Here is a 16,398-nt window from a genome sequence, read left to right on the forward strand (position 1 = left end):
TCACGGGGGTTGCATCTTACCCAATTACGTTCACCTAACACGATGGCCACTTTTTCCGGTCTTAACAGTGGCACGTTAAATACGCCAACCTGCACACGCCCGTAAATGAGGCTACAACCATCAAAATACGCTGTTGGTTCACGGTTTTGTATACGCGAATGCAACAATACAACAACAACAACTAAAATACACTTTCAACCAAATGAAAAGCTTGATTTTTTTTTGTGTGCTCTTTCGTGAGGTCTTTTGTGGTAAATTTCATCTATATGTATGTTCGGTTTCGATGCACAAAGGTAGTGTGAAATCGGCGTCTGAGATCCCTGAACCAGTTTGCTTGACTCACGCTGATCAGCTGATGATCGCAGAAATAATGTTTTCTCCGACCGGTTCAATTTAAATGAAAAACTCATCTAGCGCTCCCTCTAGCTTTGCAATTATATGCTAATGAAGTGCTTTCCGTTATTTCTTTCGATTACAGAGTCATGAATTCAGCAAGGAACCTTCGCTTCAGTGGGTTCTCAACTCGATCGAGGGCAATTTATCGGCGGTAGCCGGCGAGCAGTACCACAAGATCCGCTCTGCACTCTGGTCCACGATCGAGGATGAGATTTCCCTCAACGACTGCGATATCTACAGCTACAATCCAGATCTGAACTCGGATCCATTCGGAGAGCCGGGCTGTCTGTGGTCGTTCAACTATTTCTTCTACAACAAGAAACTGAAGCGCATCGTCTTCTTCACCTGCCGGGCCATCAAGTAAGTACCTACACCGACAATGCATTACATACAAACTAATAATTAGCTTGTAAGGCCATCTTGTAATTCTTGGACATGGTTGATGTCTTGTCGTTTCTTCTGGCTGGTGACGATGAAGGCCGCCCGCAAGCCATACTCTTAGTGAGCGACGGAGCGAGTAGCAACCCATATGCGTCACATTTACATTTACATCGCCTATTCAACATAATGGCGGATGCCTATTTATGGTGCGCTTTACGTGGATCTTCCGAAATCGAAACCTTTATACTGTACCACATGTGTCTTTTTTCGAATGTTGAGCGGCTTGATTACATAACATATTTACCATTTCGGAACATTAATCAGTTTTGTTTGTCAATACTGTCGTAAAAACTATTGTTTTTAATAATCGAATTCATGCCTGCATTATAAAGGTAGCTCATTCTACTTAGCGCTCAACGAAGATAAAACAACACGCAAAAAAGTCTTAATTTCAAATCAACAGCATATAATAAATAACAAATAAAAGAGAACCACAACATTCACATAAAGCCATAAAATTAAGAGCGTCAGGCCGTTTGTGCTAGCTTTCTCTTTTCCTTCTCTCGCTCAACTGTATGTAGGTAAACAACAATATTCATTTCACGCACCATTTTCTTCACTGCGTTCGCTGGCCGGCTGGGCTGCTGAACTCTCGGTCGAAGTTCTAATTTTAAACCACTCAATCCATCATCCAGTTTGTTTATTTCCCTACTGTTTCACATACGCGCACAGTACTTACACAACTTGGCGATGATTGTTTGTCAGATTGTGTGTGACATTCTTCATAGTTCCAAATGTTGGTGTGCACTTGTTGTGGACAGAACCGAATGAGATTGCTGATGTTGCTATTATTACTGCTGACCACTGTCGTCAATCGTAAATTTTGTATAGATCTCTCGATTTGATGAACTTGAAAATATTTCAACTCTGAAGGAGATGCTTGATAGGTACATGTTGTAATCATTCCTTTGGTCGACCGACTTCATGACGTTCCGGCGTCTCTTCTAGGTTGTTTCTGTGTTACGATTGACGCAATGTGATACACACATACTATGGAAAGTAAGCATACAACCAAAAATGATACAAAAGCAAAGAGAATAGATGAATAAGAATGACATTTAACAATTTTGGTTTCTACCTTAAAAGAAAACCCATGTAAAGCTCCATATAAAAAAAAAAGATTTAAAAAAACATTAAATTGTAGAGTAAGGTGCAAATCAAGAAATCAGTGTCTCTTTATGAATATCTTGTCATGTTCAAAGTGGGAAGAAATTGATTTATTTCTTATTGCATTGCACATCTCTTATGTTACCCTAAGCGATCAATAATATACAATTGAGACCCAGCTGGACAAATAAGCGCGTTTTCACTTATTAAAAAGTTTGATAAAAGTGCACGTTTACGTTGTTGTCTTCGGTGCCCTTATTCATTATGAAGCAACGTAAAGGTGCACTTTTATCTTTTATTGTCGTGCTCAGTAGTTTTTACCGAAATCTCGACAGCTGAAGGTCCGGTAAAACTTTGAAATTCATTTTGGAGCCTATTCCGCTCAAAAATAATATCAAAGCTCGTTAAATCTTGTTCAAATGATCAAATCTTGTAATTGTAATGGATATTTCGTTTTAACACTCCGAACCCGATGCCTCCGGTAAAATGTGTAACGGCAAAATTGCAATGTTTCAAAAATCATATCTCTGCCATTTATTGACGAATTTCAAATCTATTGGTACCATTTGCAATTAACTACACACTTTAAAGATCTATTCAGTATCCATAGATTTAAAATCTTCTATAAATTGCTGACCAATGATTTCCCAAACATTATCAATTTGCCGTTATACATTTTACCGGAAACATCGACAATTAAATTGAATTGCACAACAACAACAATTAAATTGAATTGCACAAATGTTACCGAGCTGTTCAGATTTCGGTACAAATTACCGAAGCCGGTGGTAATGTGTTCGTTTCAAATTAATTTGCAATTAAAGTAGAACATTGTAATTTTTTCAACGATCATATATTATTTTTTGTTTGACAAAATATGATTCTGTCGCTGGTTGACTTAGTTGGTTCCTAGGGAAGCCTCGCTTTTAGAATATACATTGAATATGTATATATGAATATATATTTAATTTAAATCAAATGCATTTAATTTCCATCGTTTGCGTTCGTTATCAACCCATCAGTGGGATGTGAACATCAAAACAAAGCATGCGCTTTTCCGGTGACACCTATACATACATACATGCATCGAGGCGAAGATAAACAACCCTAACAGGAAAAGAAAACTCGGAGTAGAGAATTCATGAAAATCTTCTTGCAACCTTCTCCGGCAGCGAAAATCTCCAACGAAATCGTGCAGAAGCTCCCTCCGGAATTTCCACTGCTAATATCAAAATAACGTAAAACCTGCTCCGCAGAGAACGCGAGACAACTTCGTCGAAATTCCGTAGAACCTCCGTTGGCAGCATCGGAAATCTCCACCGGAATCATACGGAAGCTCCTTCACCTAAAAAAAACCCGAGAAAATACCGTACATATACACCGTGAATGCGAGAAAACTCCGACGAATCTGGAACATCCGCTGGCAGAATCAGAAACCTTCACCAAAATTGTGCAGAACCTCCACCACTGAGAACGTGTGAAAACTCCGTTAAAATTTCCTTAAACCTCCGCTGGCAGCATCATAAATCTCATCCGAAACCAAGATCGCAAGAAAACGACATCGAAATTTCGCATCTTTTAATGGCCATACTTTATGTAATTGTAATTTATTTATTTGTCAACATCAACAGACTCAATGTGGCTCCAATGTAATGTATGTAGTCAAACGTAATCCTATAGGACTATAGTGACTACCCTTTATCAGTACAAGACAAAGTTCCTAGAACCTTCGTTTACAGTCTTCGAAATCATGCAGAACCTACTCCACCTAGAAGGCAAGAAAAATCCGTTTGAACTTCCAGAAACTCCCGCTGGCAGCTTCCAAAATCACCGAAATCACGCAGAACCTCGTCCATCGATAACGTGATATTCCCTGGAACTTTCGTCTGCAGCATCCAATCTCTTCACTGGTATCATGCAGAACCTCTTTCACCGATGATGCGTGGAAACTTTGTCTAAAGTCTCTGGGACCCTCCGTTGGCAGCATCTGAATTTTCGAGGGGAGTTTCGATGAAGTTTTCATTTGTTCACGGCCAGTTTTTGCTAAAATTTTCTTGTATAATAATGGACAACGAAACATATGTGCTCGAAGACTTTCAACAGCTTCCGGGTTTGGCTTTTTATACTGTCGGAGACGAGCCAGCCAACGGCTGAAAGTCTCCTTAATAAAGATATAAAAAAAAAAAAAAAAATTTATACTGCAATGCAAAGAAATGCCGTTGCCGAGTGTTTCCGGACAAAGAAACTTTCGAAATTCGCCAAAAAGTATTTGGTTTGGCAGGCCATATGTATGTAGTTGGGGCCGGAAATCCAAAATAATGCACAAGAGGTCAAATACGTGCTAAAAACAGCCAAACTGTCCAGAACTTCGACCAATAGAAAGGTATTGGGCTCTGGTTAAGCGGAAACTATTCGAAACTATTCGAAATTAGTTCTTTTTTTAAACGGGGGTCATGTACAATCCTCTGCCAAGCAGGAGAGTTGCTGAAGCCACCACCATTGGTGGTGTCAGCACTGTACGACACGTATGCGATAAAAAAATTATGTGAATAATCATTAATGAAACTTGAATTTTTCATGATGAGCTTGCCCAATTAAAAAATTAATGTAATTAATATTTAATTCCTACATGTAAGTGCTTGCTGAACATTTATCACGATTATTTTGCCGCGCAACAAATCAAACATCTATGTGGACAGAGCATAATTTCTCAATGTTTGCATCAGCTGTCTTAGATTGGCAGATCATCGAACCAAAGAACCAACAACTTTGGCTTCAAGCAAAATGTTTTTTTACTAGTTCGTTTATTTACTAGGCTCAGTTGTGTGTGACACTTTGTGGAGTCAAAAATCAGTAATGTTTGAATTTACATTTTAAACAGCAGTAGTTCTAGGTTAGTATTGGGTACCAATTACTCGTGGCGGGCTCAAGGTTAATGGGTAACAATTTCGATTGGAAGGAGCTAGGTAGGAAACAGGTTTGTGAAGCCTTCTTCAGATACTACTCTCGAACGTCGGACGAATTGGTGGCTGGGCAGGGTCAAGTAGCACAGAAACCGGTGGTTAATAAGACTGGGACACAATGGCTGGAAAATTTGTAGAAAGGAGCGGATGGTCACATCAAATTCTAACATCAGACAAACAAAGGAATTCGTAGATCGCCTGCACGTAGGGAAAATCACGGGTTCCCAATACATCTCTTACTTCACGAAAGGGTTGTCTAACTCGGGTCACTAGGGTATCCAACAGTCGTGCTCTGGTCTGGAGGCGTCATTACCCGGGCAATACCAAACCAAAGATGAATACTAAGATGAAACTGTCGGAAGAAAAACTTTCTATTTTAGTGTCTTCTTTCACGGTCCCTTTCATCCAATGAGAACCCCCCGTATTCAAGGTAATGTTGTGGTTTTGCTGCCCCCTCGGAAGAGATGAAATTTTGCGCTCATTTTTATCAAAACAATCTCACCAAAATCAGAGATGTCCCATTTTTTAATTATCGATTAACAACTAATCGATTATTTTTTGTTAGCTGTGCTGCCATTTTTCCACCAGAGAGAGTGCAGCACATGTTTGAAACAATCGCTGACGATCCTGTGGAGATGTTAATGCTTTTATCGGCATGATCTAACCGATTATAAATAGTTTACTTTTCGGTTCGTTAATCGATTAAATGATTATTCGAATGAAAATCGGACATCACTAGATGAATGTGAAACGTCATTTCAAATATAAGGCCGTTCATAAATAATGATACAATTTGAAAGGGACCGGGGCTAATCACAAATTACGTCTCCATGGTAACTGAAATAAACACGAGTGTTCACCGGTTGACCAAACTGTGTGATCGATGTTATCATAACCGATTCTACACCTATGTACATATATTGCTGTTAACGAGGTTTATTCTGTAGAGATGTGCGTCTAGCGAGTAGTGGTTGGACGTAAGTCTTGACATCACGCGAATGAAGCCCCGACTTACATCCACACCTTTGAACCACGCTCTTTAAAAAACATTTGGAATAATGGAATGTATCCACCGCCCAAGAGAATTACTTGTCCAATCGTTTTGCTAAATGTTAGTGAATGACGTTTCTGCCACTGGAGTGGTTATGTACCGTGTAAAACAAAACCTGTCAAGATTTTGATTTTTCAAATGCTTAAATATTTAAAAAAAAAATAAATGTTGATGCCAGTCCTAATATTAGCATTTTTGGGTTCATATACCAGGGTGGCCAGCGAACCAGAAAAACCGGAAAATAATCGGGAATTCGAAAAATATTCGATTTTTTTGTATCTGTTCCAAGTTTGATCATGATGTCAGACATTGGGAAAAAATGTGAAAACTAAATCTTAACTGAAAATTTTCCTGGAATTTTTTAAGGTTCGAAATCAAAATTACAATGGAATTCTTTTCAGTATTCCCCTGATATTAATCGCCGAACTACCTTAGATGCTATTTTTTTAACCTTACCAGAAAACTCTCCTTGTAATTACCTTGGAATTCCCTTGAAACTCTTCTAACTCTGCTTTTTTTCGGTATTTTTGATAGATAGTGGCAAGATGAAAATAAAAAATTATGTCGGTGATCGGAGGTGAACCCGGCAGCTCAAATGTTATACTCATACTTCAGCATGTAAGATGTAGAACAAAAATTTAGATGTGTTTATTTACATCGACTGATACTGAGTTGTAGCAGTACAAGCTCATATCGTCGATAATAAACGATTATTGTGTATTTGAGAACGCTTGGTTTGAAAAATGGTTAAATGGTTTGAAAGCTATTTATCTGACAGAACAAAAAGGACTGTTTTTAATGATTTTGTTTCTTGTCCCGTTGACAATGACCTTGGACTGCCTCATGGAAGTGTATTAGGGCCCCTTTTATTTATTATGTATATTAATGACATGCGACGAGTTTTACAGTTTTGTGATATTAATCTTTTTGCTGACGATACTGTCTTATTTATTGCAGCTAAAGATTTAGAAGAAGCCGTTTCACGCTTGAATGAAGATTTACGTTCTCTAAGTAGATGGTTGAAGTATAAACAATTGAAATTGAATATAAGTAAAAGTAAATTCATGGTAATTTCGCGGAATCGTGTAGATGATGATGTCTTTGTTGTTATTGATGATGAGACAATTGATCGCGTTCAGGAAACTAAATATCTTGGCGTGATTATTGATGACAAACTCAAGTTCAATTCTCATATTGACAATGTCATCAAGAAAATTGCCACGATTTAACTATCGGTAGTCAAATACAGTTATACAAATCAATCATCTCCCCTCATCTAGACTTTTGCCCTTCCATTTTATTTTTGGCCAATGAAACACAAATATCGGGATTACAGCGTTTGCAGAATAAAGTAATGCGTTTGATTTTAAGATGTAATCGATTCACTTCCTCAACTTTTATGCTGGACGCTTTGCAATGGCTGTCAGTGAAGCAAAGAATTGTGTTTTTGACTATGGTGTTCATTTTTAAAGTAGTTAACGGTTTGCTGCCGCGATATTTGTGTGATCGGATTGAAAGAGGAAGTGATTTTCATAGATATAACACTAGAAACGCGGATGCCTAGACACATCAAGCGTGCAACTACACTTACAGAATTCAAGAGACGCTGCATTTCACATGTAAAAGCTGTTTATTGAGCAGTTAAATTTTTATGAATGGATAAATCATGTATCTTGACAAAGTTATCACTAACGGACTATTTTGTATGGAGACTGTTATAAAGACATTTTAGTAATTTGTGTAGCATATACAAAAAACTACATTGTTTGCCCCGATGGTGATGATGGATTTTTAGTTTTTTTGATTTTGTAGTAGTAATAGTAAAAATAGCTTTGAGTAGTCTACAATGGTTTGAGCCTCGCACGCGGAATACAGGTATAAATGACTAATACGTGGAAATTGTGGCAAAAGCCTTGAATTAGTAAAGGATTGGCTGGAAGTCGTTTCCTTGGATATAGTCCTGGCACTGCGGAAGCTTAAACGTGTAAATCCCAGGTCACATGTAAATGGAAGTTTTGTCGAGGACTATACTTGGACTTTTGATAACTAGTTACACCTTTAAATGTTTTTAGTTGATGCCTATAGCATATTTAACAGGACATTTATATCTGTAATTGTAACCAGCTCGATTTTGTTTGCAAACCTGGTTAAAATGTTCAATTTAATTATCTTAAAGATAACTCGTCCAGCTCAAACCTTTGTAGGGGTAAGAGGTGGGACCATCATCATTAAAAAAAAATTGTGGGTTCGAATCCCACGGGTGCCCTTAAGGGGTTACGCCTACCTGCAAACTTTCAAAAAATCGATTTTTTTTATTGTCCTAATCGAAAGTATATAAAGTCAAGAATATTTCCTCAAAAGATCAAGTTGATCCGATGAAAATTGTGAAAGTTATGCGACGTACAAAAATATTCACTTATAGTGGACTAAACCCAACTTGAAACTTTAAACGCGATTATCTTGGAATCATATTTTCAAAACCGGTGCCAAAAATTTCTCGAAATGTATACATTCGATTCGTCCGATTCGTTTTGATTTCTGTTCAGTACTATTTTGTGCAGTCCACGATCGTTCGGATTTCGCCTATCATTTAATTTCGATTTTTTACAGCCGATCAAAGACAAATTTTAAGGATCAAAAATCGGCACTCCAACTTTGCAAAGCCGCCATTTTGTCAAAAAAAATTAAAAAAAAACCGAACGATCAAGGACTAGTTTAACACATGCTTAACGATTTGGCATGGTTTTTTTTTTTTTTTTATTTCAGATGATTACATCACAAACCGCAGTTGGCAACGCAAAAAGCGTTTTTTAGAACATCGTCCACGGGGAGCAGCCGTGCGGGGCACCAGTACCTCGTTTTTACAGCATCGACTGATAAATGTACCATTTAATGTGTGTTCAATAAACGGCAGAAAACCGATTTTCAATATGTTGCGTCGTTTTCGAGAGAAAAAAAATCCAAACTTTCGCTTTTTTTCGGTCTTGCAGGTAGGCGTAACCCCTTAATTTTTTTCGCAAATTTTCTCACACACACGTCTTATACCGATGATATGTGCTTACCTCTCAGTATGTTCAAACTTTCTCATAAACTATAAAATTATGGATTATTTTTTTCTATTTGAAAAAAACAAACTGACTGTTTCATCGTGCGCAACAGAATGATGTCAAGAGAAGTCCAGCAGTTTCTTTCTTTAGGGAAAAAAGTATCTCGTCCCATCTCCACGATCGTCCAGATTGTTTGTGCTGCGTATCGAAAATTAAAAAAAAAAATCTGATTTGGTGTACATATTTAGAATATTTGAATTAATTTAAGGAATACTATTAAATGATACTACTACACTGACTATAATCGCATATCAGTCCCATATGGAAAAAAAGTAGGCATTGTGAAAATGGCAATCGAAGTTACGAAGAGCAATTATCATGTATTCTCATGTATGTAAAAATTATTATGATCTCGAACTCGAAAAAATCCAGACACATTAAAAACGGTGCCAGTAGGCATTTTTCGAGTATTTTTTTTCAAAATTTCACTGAATCAAGTTAAGAGTGTATAGAATCACAGTAGGCACTGGTTGTCAGGATAGGTTCATTTGTTTACATCATGGCTTCACCGGAACAAGCACGTTGCGATTCGATCCTGCACGCTCGAAACGAAAATCCCGGTCTATCCGCTCCTGGTAGTTATCGATCAAATTCCTGAGCAAGAATTTCATACCTTGGTTGACCGGAAGAATGTAAAATAAAAAAAGTCGAAATTCCCCAAAAAGTTCCTTGTCTGGCAAACAATCTTCAGTTGTGGGCTGAATAGCAAAACTTTCTGCTTTTTCTGGAACAGCATGAGGTCTAGATTGCCTATTCTGGCCGGACTTGGCAAGCTGCCACTACTAAAATTCCACCAAACAGTGGTACAGCGAAAATGGCCTCACAGTGGTTCCCAAGCAGATTAATCCGGCCATTTGAGGAATACTGAAATATTTCAAGCAGAAATAGAATTTGGCAGCCAAACAAGTGGGAACAGGGCTCGTACATAAGATGATGGACCGTGTACGAAGAAAAGTTCGATCAATGGCCTATGGTAAGAAGGAAGACTGGAACAATTGTCTTACAATAAGAATAATACCTACTAATGTATAGCTGTTACATTGAACTATGAAAAATAAAATGCATTTTTAAACCCCAACAATGAACGAACACAATCCATCTCGTAATTCCAAGTCAACAATGCGGTCGTAGGACCCCTAATATCCTTTTTTGTGTTTGATGTACTAGATAATTTGAAGATAGTAGTCCCTACTCTGAAAAGTCACAACATTATGCACTCCTCTTATATATATTTTTTTCTTTGTCTATTTCTTCATTTTTCCCGCAGCTCGGTTTATGCTGACTCTGGATTCAGTAGTGACTTTGCAATGGAGGACGATGAATGCTACTAAAAGGAAAGAAAGAAGAAAAAACAGTAACGCAACAGCAACTCTTTCCAGCAGTATTTGGTAGGGTTCTGGCGGATTTATTTATATTTTCAACTATTTACGCAATTTGTTTATTAGATCACTTTTTTTATTAAGGGGCAGGATATTTTTCGTGTTACTATTTAGGGGCTTTCCGTTACATGTAGAAATTTGACATACAATTTTTATTTCACGACTTTTTTTTGCTACATCATGTCACATCAGAAAAGGTTTGTTTTTCTTCTAGGATCGTTCGTTTAGTAAGTGACCCGATTATTATCTTCAGTGTTAGAAACATTAACTTGCATCAACAAACCTTGAAATACTTGAAAAATTGTGAAGCTAAACAGTAATAATCAACTTAACTAACAAGTTTGTCCCCTTTACTACAGAATACATAGTACTAAGACCAAATGAAATGAAATATGTTATTGATAAAAAAAAATAGCTTGAAAAAAAGCGAAAATACATTTTGAACAATTTTTTGTAACACACCACACAGCACAGCACCGTTACGTGAAGGCAGGTGAGAGCTGCGAAGTGAGAATTGACGTAACCGTGAGTGCGCGATGCCGGCAATGTGTAGCCAACTGGAACAGCAAACAAAGGGTTTTCTAGATATTTAAGGGCATACCTATGATGCGAGCATACACTCAACGGACTCTCTGGTAGAAACGCTCGCACGCAATATCCGTACGATGATGGTATGAAAAACTATGACTGTTAAAACTACCCAGGCCAGAGATACGTACATACATACATACACGACTATTACTAAATAGACAAACGACGTTTGCTAGACTGCAGTGGAGCGAAATTTAGATGCTTTTCAGGAACTTAGCATAAAACAGAACAAATATAAAACATGAAAAATGAAACACAAAAAAAATCATACTAGACGTAAGCGTGAAAGATATTCGATATGATGCACCTGAAAGATTGCTAAATTCCGTCCCAGCCTGCAGTCGCCAGTTGGTGAGATTGCCCCTGTTTTTGGTGGCTAACGAGTTGCTTTTCTTGTGCCAAACGGATTCGGGCGGTTGGAGAAGGAGACAGTTAAATTTGAGACAAATTAATCTGCGGTAAAAATATAGCAAATTCAAACAAAAAAAAATATACACAGAAAAGCTTCACCCTAGGAGGATGAAAGGTCACCGAAGACCGAATCGCTCCTAGCGTGGATATTCGTTGGTCACCATCAACAGTATTCTAGTACACTCAGTAGGATAGGGCGGTAAGATCTTTGTCGTCCGTCACCGAACCGCGGTGGCAGAGCCGCATGTGAGAACTATTTTATTGACTGTACTCTGTGATATTAGTTTGTAAGGAAAACCAGTAAAAGAGGCAACAATTCTATATTAGCCTGGTAAATGTACTTTTAAGAAGTTTTTGCGATTTAACTGAATGTGAATTTTCTCTATTTTTTTTTTTTTTTATTTCCCCAAGCAATTTTTTTAATAAACCTTACAGTGAACTAATATTGGTTTGATCCTCCGACGGTGGTGAACCAGAACTAGCGAGAGTGTTTCATTACTCCGAGAAAGGGGGGAAGCGAGGACATCACTCATTTTAACGTCATCATCATCAATTGCTGAAGTACAAATTACATGTTGTGATAAGTAGCTTTAGAAATTATTTGTCAAGGGTGTCCTCGGGTTCGGTTTGATAGCCTCCATCTGCTGTCCGTATCATGCGGATGTCTGGACGATCATCTTTGTTTTGCATATTCATTGTTTTTTTTAAGTATCTGACGACTAGAGATTTTATTCAGGAATAAGGTTTGTATCACAGAAAACTGTCATACACGGAATACATCGTAGATTTTATTTTACCAAAATGATTTCTACGCAGTTAGGTTCTGGTTCTCGTCAAATGAGGGCTTAGAGAAGAAAAAAACAAAAAAAAAAGTATCCTGATGAATGTGGAATACCTGTATAAAGAAAGAGATAGAAGGATTAGTAATTTCCATTTAATTCCACTACTTTAATTGCTTATCCTTGACAGATACGCGTATTTCGTCTACAATGTGCAGACTTCTTCAGTGTCTTGTACTAATACTCGACTGGTAGAGGAATTAAATGGAAATTACTAATCCTTCTCTCTCTCTCTCTCTTTATATATATATCAAAAAGAAGTTATTTGTCGAAGAAAGCAATTCTCGGCCAAATGCTCTAGTTCTCTTGGTTGAAAAATAGTCCCAAAAGGTACAGTGTACAGATTTACTGTGAAGCAGTCTCTATTCCCATGAGCTAGGAAAGCCACATATGAGATAATATCGTTTAGGCGTCATTAATATGATCGGCACAGATGGATTTGCACAACGGTTTCTGGTTCACACCTAGTAAAAAATGCTTTAATTTTTGCCTATTTTCAGTTACTTTTAAAAGTTAGAAAACCGCAAGTTTAAAATCTCGATACCAGCGGTATGAATCATTTTTGTCTTAGTCTAAGAATTTCAGTATAAAAATTCAACTGAAACCACACCATGAGAGCAACAGAGTGCACTAGCCTCATGCAAGCCAACACACAGCATAAAGCAACCCTCGCAAAAACTACCATACGATACCAATAGCAGTCCGAGACGTTCAAAGCCTTTCAGAGTCATATTCAGCAACATGCAGGCATGAGTCACATGCCGCTGTATTACCCCTAAACCAACCGGTCCACCACCAAAACCATCAGCGCTGTTGATACATGTCTGCACGCGAGTGTGGCACGTTTTTTCTACGACTGGAAGCAATGCCGACAACCTAGCAGCTAACAGAAAGTGCTTTATCGATACACGAAGCACCATCATGCGCCGGTCAACCACACCGGTTTACGATTTCACTTTTTTTGCGTTATCATATAAACATCCAAGTAAGCTGAATTTGCTTTTCAAAACTCAACGCCTACTGTTTCTTATATCGTCCGGATTGCCAACTGTAGCAGTAAAATTAATATCGTACACCAATCCTAAACACAATATGATCTCATATTTCTATTGTAAACCTAAATAGAAACACGCGCACGATCCCATCGTGAGAGGCACACGTGAGAATGGTTGTGTCTGTCGCAACGAACGGGAAAAAAACCATAACCGTTCCATCGGTTGGTATAAATGACTCAAGTCATCATAAATACGTACCTGCACAATAATCTCGGGACGGGACGAGACGATAAGAAACAGCTTGTTTCCCTGCTGCTGCTGATAAGGACCGGTTATTTTTTAGCAAACAGGGCACCTGTGGGCGAATGTGCAACCTGAATCGTCTCGACTCTCGTTGCTGCATCGGTAGGAAATAGTCCACGGCATGAACTCATTTAAATGTATCTTCCCAGGTCCAAAAAGCTCCCATGCTGAGGTCTGATGTCATTCAAATTGCGACCATTGGCACTATTCAATTGAAAAGCGTTGTTTGCGTGTTGGCTACATTTTAAAGTTTTAAATTTTAGTGACTAACTTTTTTTGTTTGGTATTGCATAACATATATTTAAAAAGAAAACAACCAAGATCTATATTTTAGCGACGTAAAGAATAGTAACTTCAATGTGCACACACACACACACACCCCGACCATCATTACGGGAAGGGGGGTAAATTTTGATCATAGAAAAGTTATCGAAACAGTTATGTATAGCATTAACAAAATGATGTTGAATGAAAAAAGCTAAATATAAACAGAAAACATTAGTAAACATACCTTGTTGTTTTAAATGATAAAGAAAATAATTCTCTTTGATTCGATTGCATCTTTTTACTGGAAAAATTACACATCATATTACTGAAAATTTAAGAGATAATAAAAAGTAAATAGGAAAAGCATATTCGCAGCTACGTTTAAATATGATGATTATATCACATCCTTTCTGCGGCTTCTGGTTGATCTGTAGGTTTCTGCGCTATTACGCCGAACGGAGTTCATTTCCATAGTATGTCTGAAGAACAATAAAGACAAAATGCAGCAACTAGCTATTTCCCTTAAATATGCACGATGACCAAGAATCGACAGCAACCGATAATCGTCTAAAATCTTAACAATTTCCCTAATCGAATGATTCAAGTGAGAATCTTAAAAATATTCACTTCACAAACTTCACTCATTCACGCATGTATCCTGTACACCGCTATATTTATAGTCTGGCGGATAGAATCTCGGGAACGAATTGAGCTATGAAATAGCGGAACCAATCGAGCAAATCACGACCAACAACAAAAAAGAGCGCGAACAAAACTTCAGAAACCATTTTCTCGTGATTCAAGGCTCGCCTACTCAAACTAACATCATCTTTGGGTCGGGGAACGTTTCCCTAACCCGATGATGCTGGTAATTTGCGTTCGATTGGCGAACAAATCGAATAATCAACGTTTTGTTTATAAAATTTGATAGTACCTTTTCAATTGTTGGTATACAATATATTGAATTGATTGATAGATCGAAATTCTATCCACTATCTAGTGCTACATAGGGCCAACGTGAAAGATGTCCATCCTGGGCTGCTGCTCGCTTTAGCCTTGACCTAGACCCAGATCAGGTTCCTGTCGACTTCGTTGTAAATGTAAGCTCTTCCCAAAACCAAATAAAGCACTAGGCATCGCCTGTGATCGGTGAACCAATGGCCGCTCCGGCACCGTATTCGTCTTGATTCTATCAGTGACCAACGTACTCGATCCGTTCGACCAGCACCGTGGACGTCCAGGAGAATGGCAAAGCTACAGTGGAAGAAAAGAAGCCCTGCAACGCAGTGCGGTTAGCTTCATAAGCGCCCATTACACATGTCAATATATTGACAATAAATTGACATACTGACAATATTATTGAAAAGGTGATATTGATGATGATGATTGATGACAAGTATTGACGAAAAGCTGATTTTCATTTCACTTTGTCAATACTCAGAATATATTGACAAAAAAAAACAGTCAATTCTATCAATATCATCAATATACGAATATTGACAACATCAATGGCTATACGTTTGAAGCCTTTTAACCTCAATGTATTAAAGTCAATATTACTTGTCTTAATTTCCCCACACAAGAAACATGGATCAGCGGCTCAAAAGAGAAACGTCCTTACTGGACCTATGCACTGAAAAAGTTTTCATATAGTTTCCATTGTGAACGCACATGATATTTTTCCAATAACAAAATTAATGATTTTTTATCTGAAATTCAAATAACGTTCATACGATCACATGAATTGTATATGACAAATCACATAAACTTCATTGGACACATAAGGTTCATGTGGTTTTGTGATGCGATTCCCAATTATGAGATCACATGAAAGTTAAGTGAAATTCTAATGGATATTTTCCATTGGAAATGTGATTTATTTTTTGAGTGTGGAAAATACTAACTACACACTGAATTCGGATAACCTGAGTCGGTAAAATTTTACCCGGTTTTTGAACTACTGAAAAAGTCGGTAAAATTTCAAATTACCATCACTCGTAAGAAAACAATAAAATCGACACATTATCATTGAACGGTTTTAAATAGGTCCGTACAATTTCGTAATAAATTTCAAAATTGTTGAATTGGTTGGTACTACACCTAAATAGTTTTCATGTACTTTCCATTGGAAACGCAAATGATTTTCATCCATAAACAAAATTAATGGAATTCATCTGAATTTCACATAACATTTATGCGATCACGTTAATTTTATATGATTTTTCATATGAATTTCATCGGCCTCATAATATTCATGTGATTTTGTGGTGGGATTTTTATCTATGTGAACACATGAAAGCTATGTGAAATTCACATGGTTTTCATCCATTAGATATGTGATAAATTGTTTGAGTGTAGAAATACTCAGAGGAAGAGATGGGCGGAGAAAATGTTTTGAGCCAAATGAACTGTCAAAATCTGAGCCAATCGAACATTCCCATTAGAATTTTTCCGAGGATTTCTTATTCTTTCTAGAATAAATTTGAAAGTATTGCAATCGAACAGAAATTCAATCCCCTTTATGTTTTGTGTGCTTCTCAAATTCAAC

At 37.5% G+C, this 16,398-nt stretch overlaps 1 protein-coding gene across 1 annotated transcript; it reads left to right on the plus strand.

Annotated features, from left to right (window-relative positions):
- Nucleotides 1-450: 450 nt before the first annotated feature.
- Nucleotides 451-14,216, plus strand: LOC135714049 (repressor of RNA polymerase III transcription MAF1 homolog; the record flags this gene model as incomplete). Its single annotated transcript, XM_065237311.1, has 2 exons — nucleotides 451-756; nucleotides 10,333-14,216. Coding segments are annotated over 2 exons (370 nt in total), but the record flags the coding sequence as incomplete, so codon positions are not given.
- Between the last annotated feature and the right edge of the window lie 2,182 nt (nucleotides 14,217-16,398).

The sequence above is a fragment of the Ochlerotatus camptorhynchus genome, unplaced genomic scaffold (assembly GCF_037179485.1).
Source record: "Ochlerotatus camptorhynchus isolate MF236.1 unplaced genomic scaffold, CSIRO-AGI_Acam_v1.1 ptg000602l, whole genome shotgun sequence".
Lineage (NCBI taxonomy): Eukaryota > Metazoa > Arthropoda > Insecta > Diptera > Culicidae > Ochlerotatus > Ochlerotatus camptorhynchus.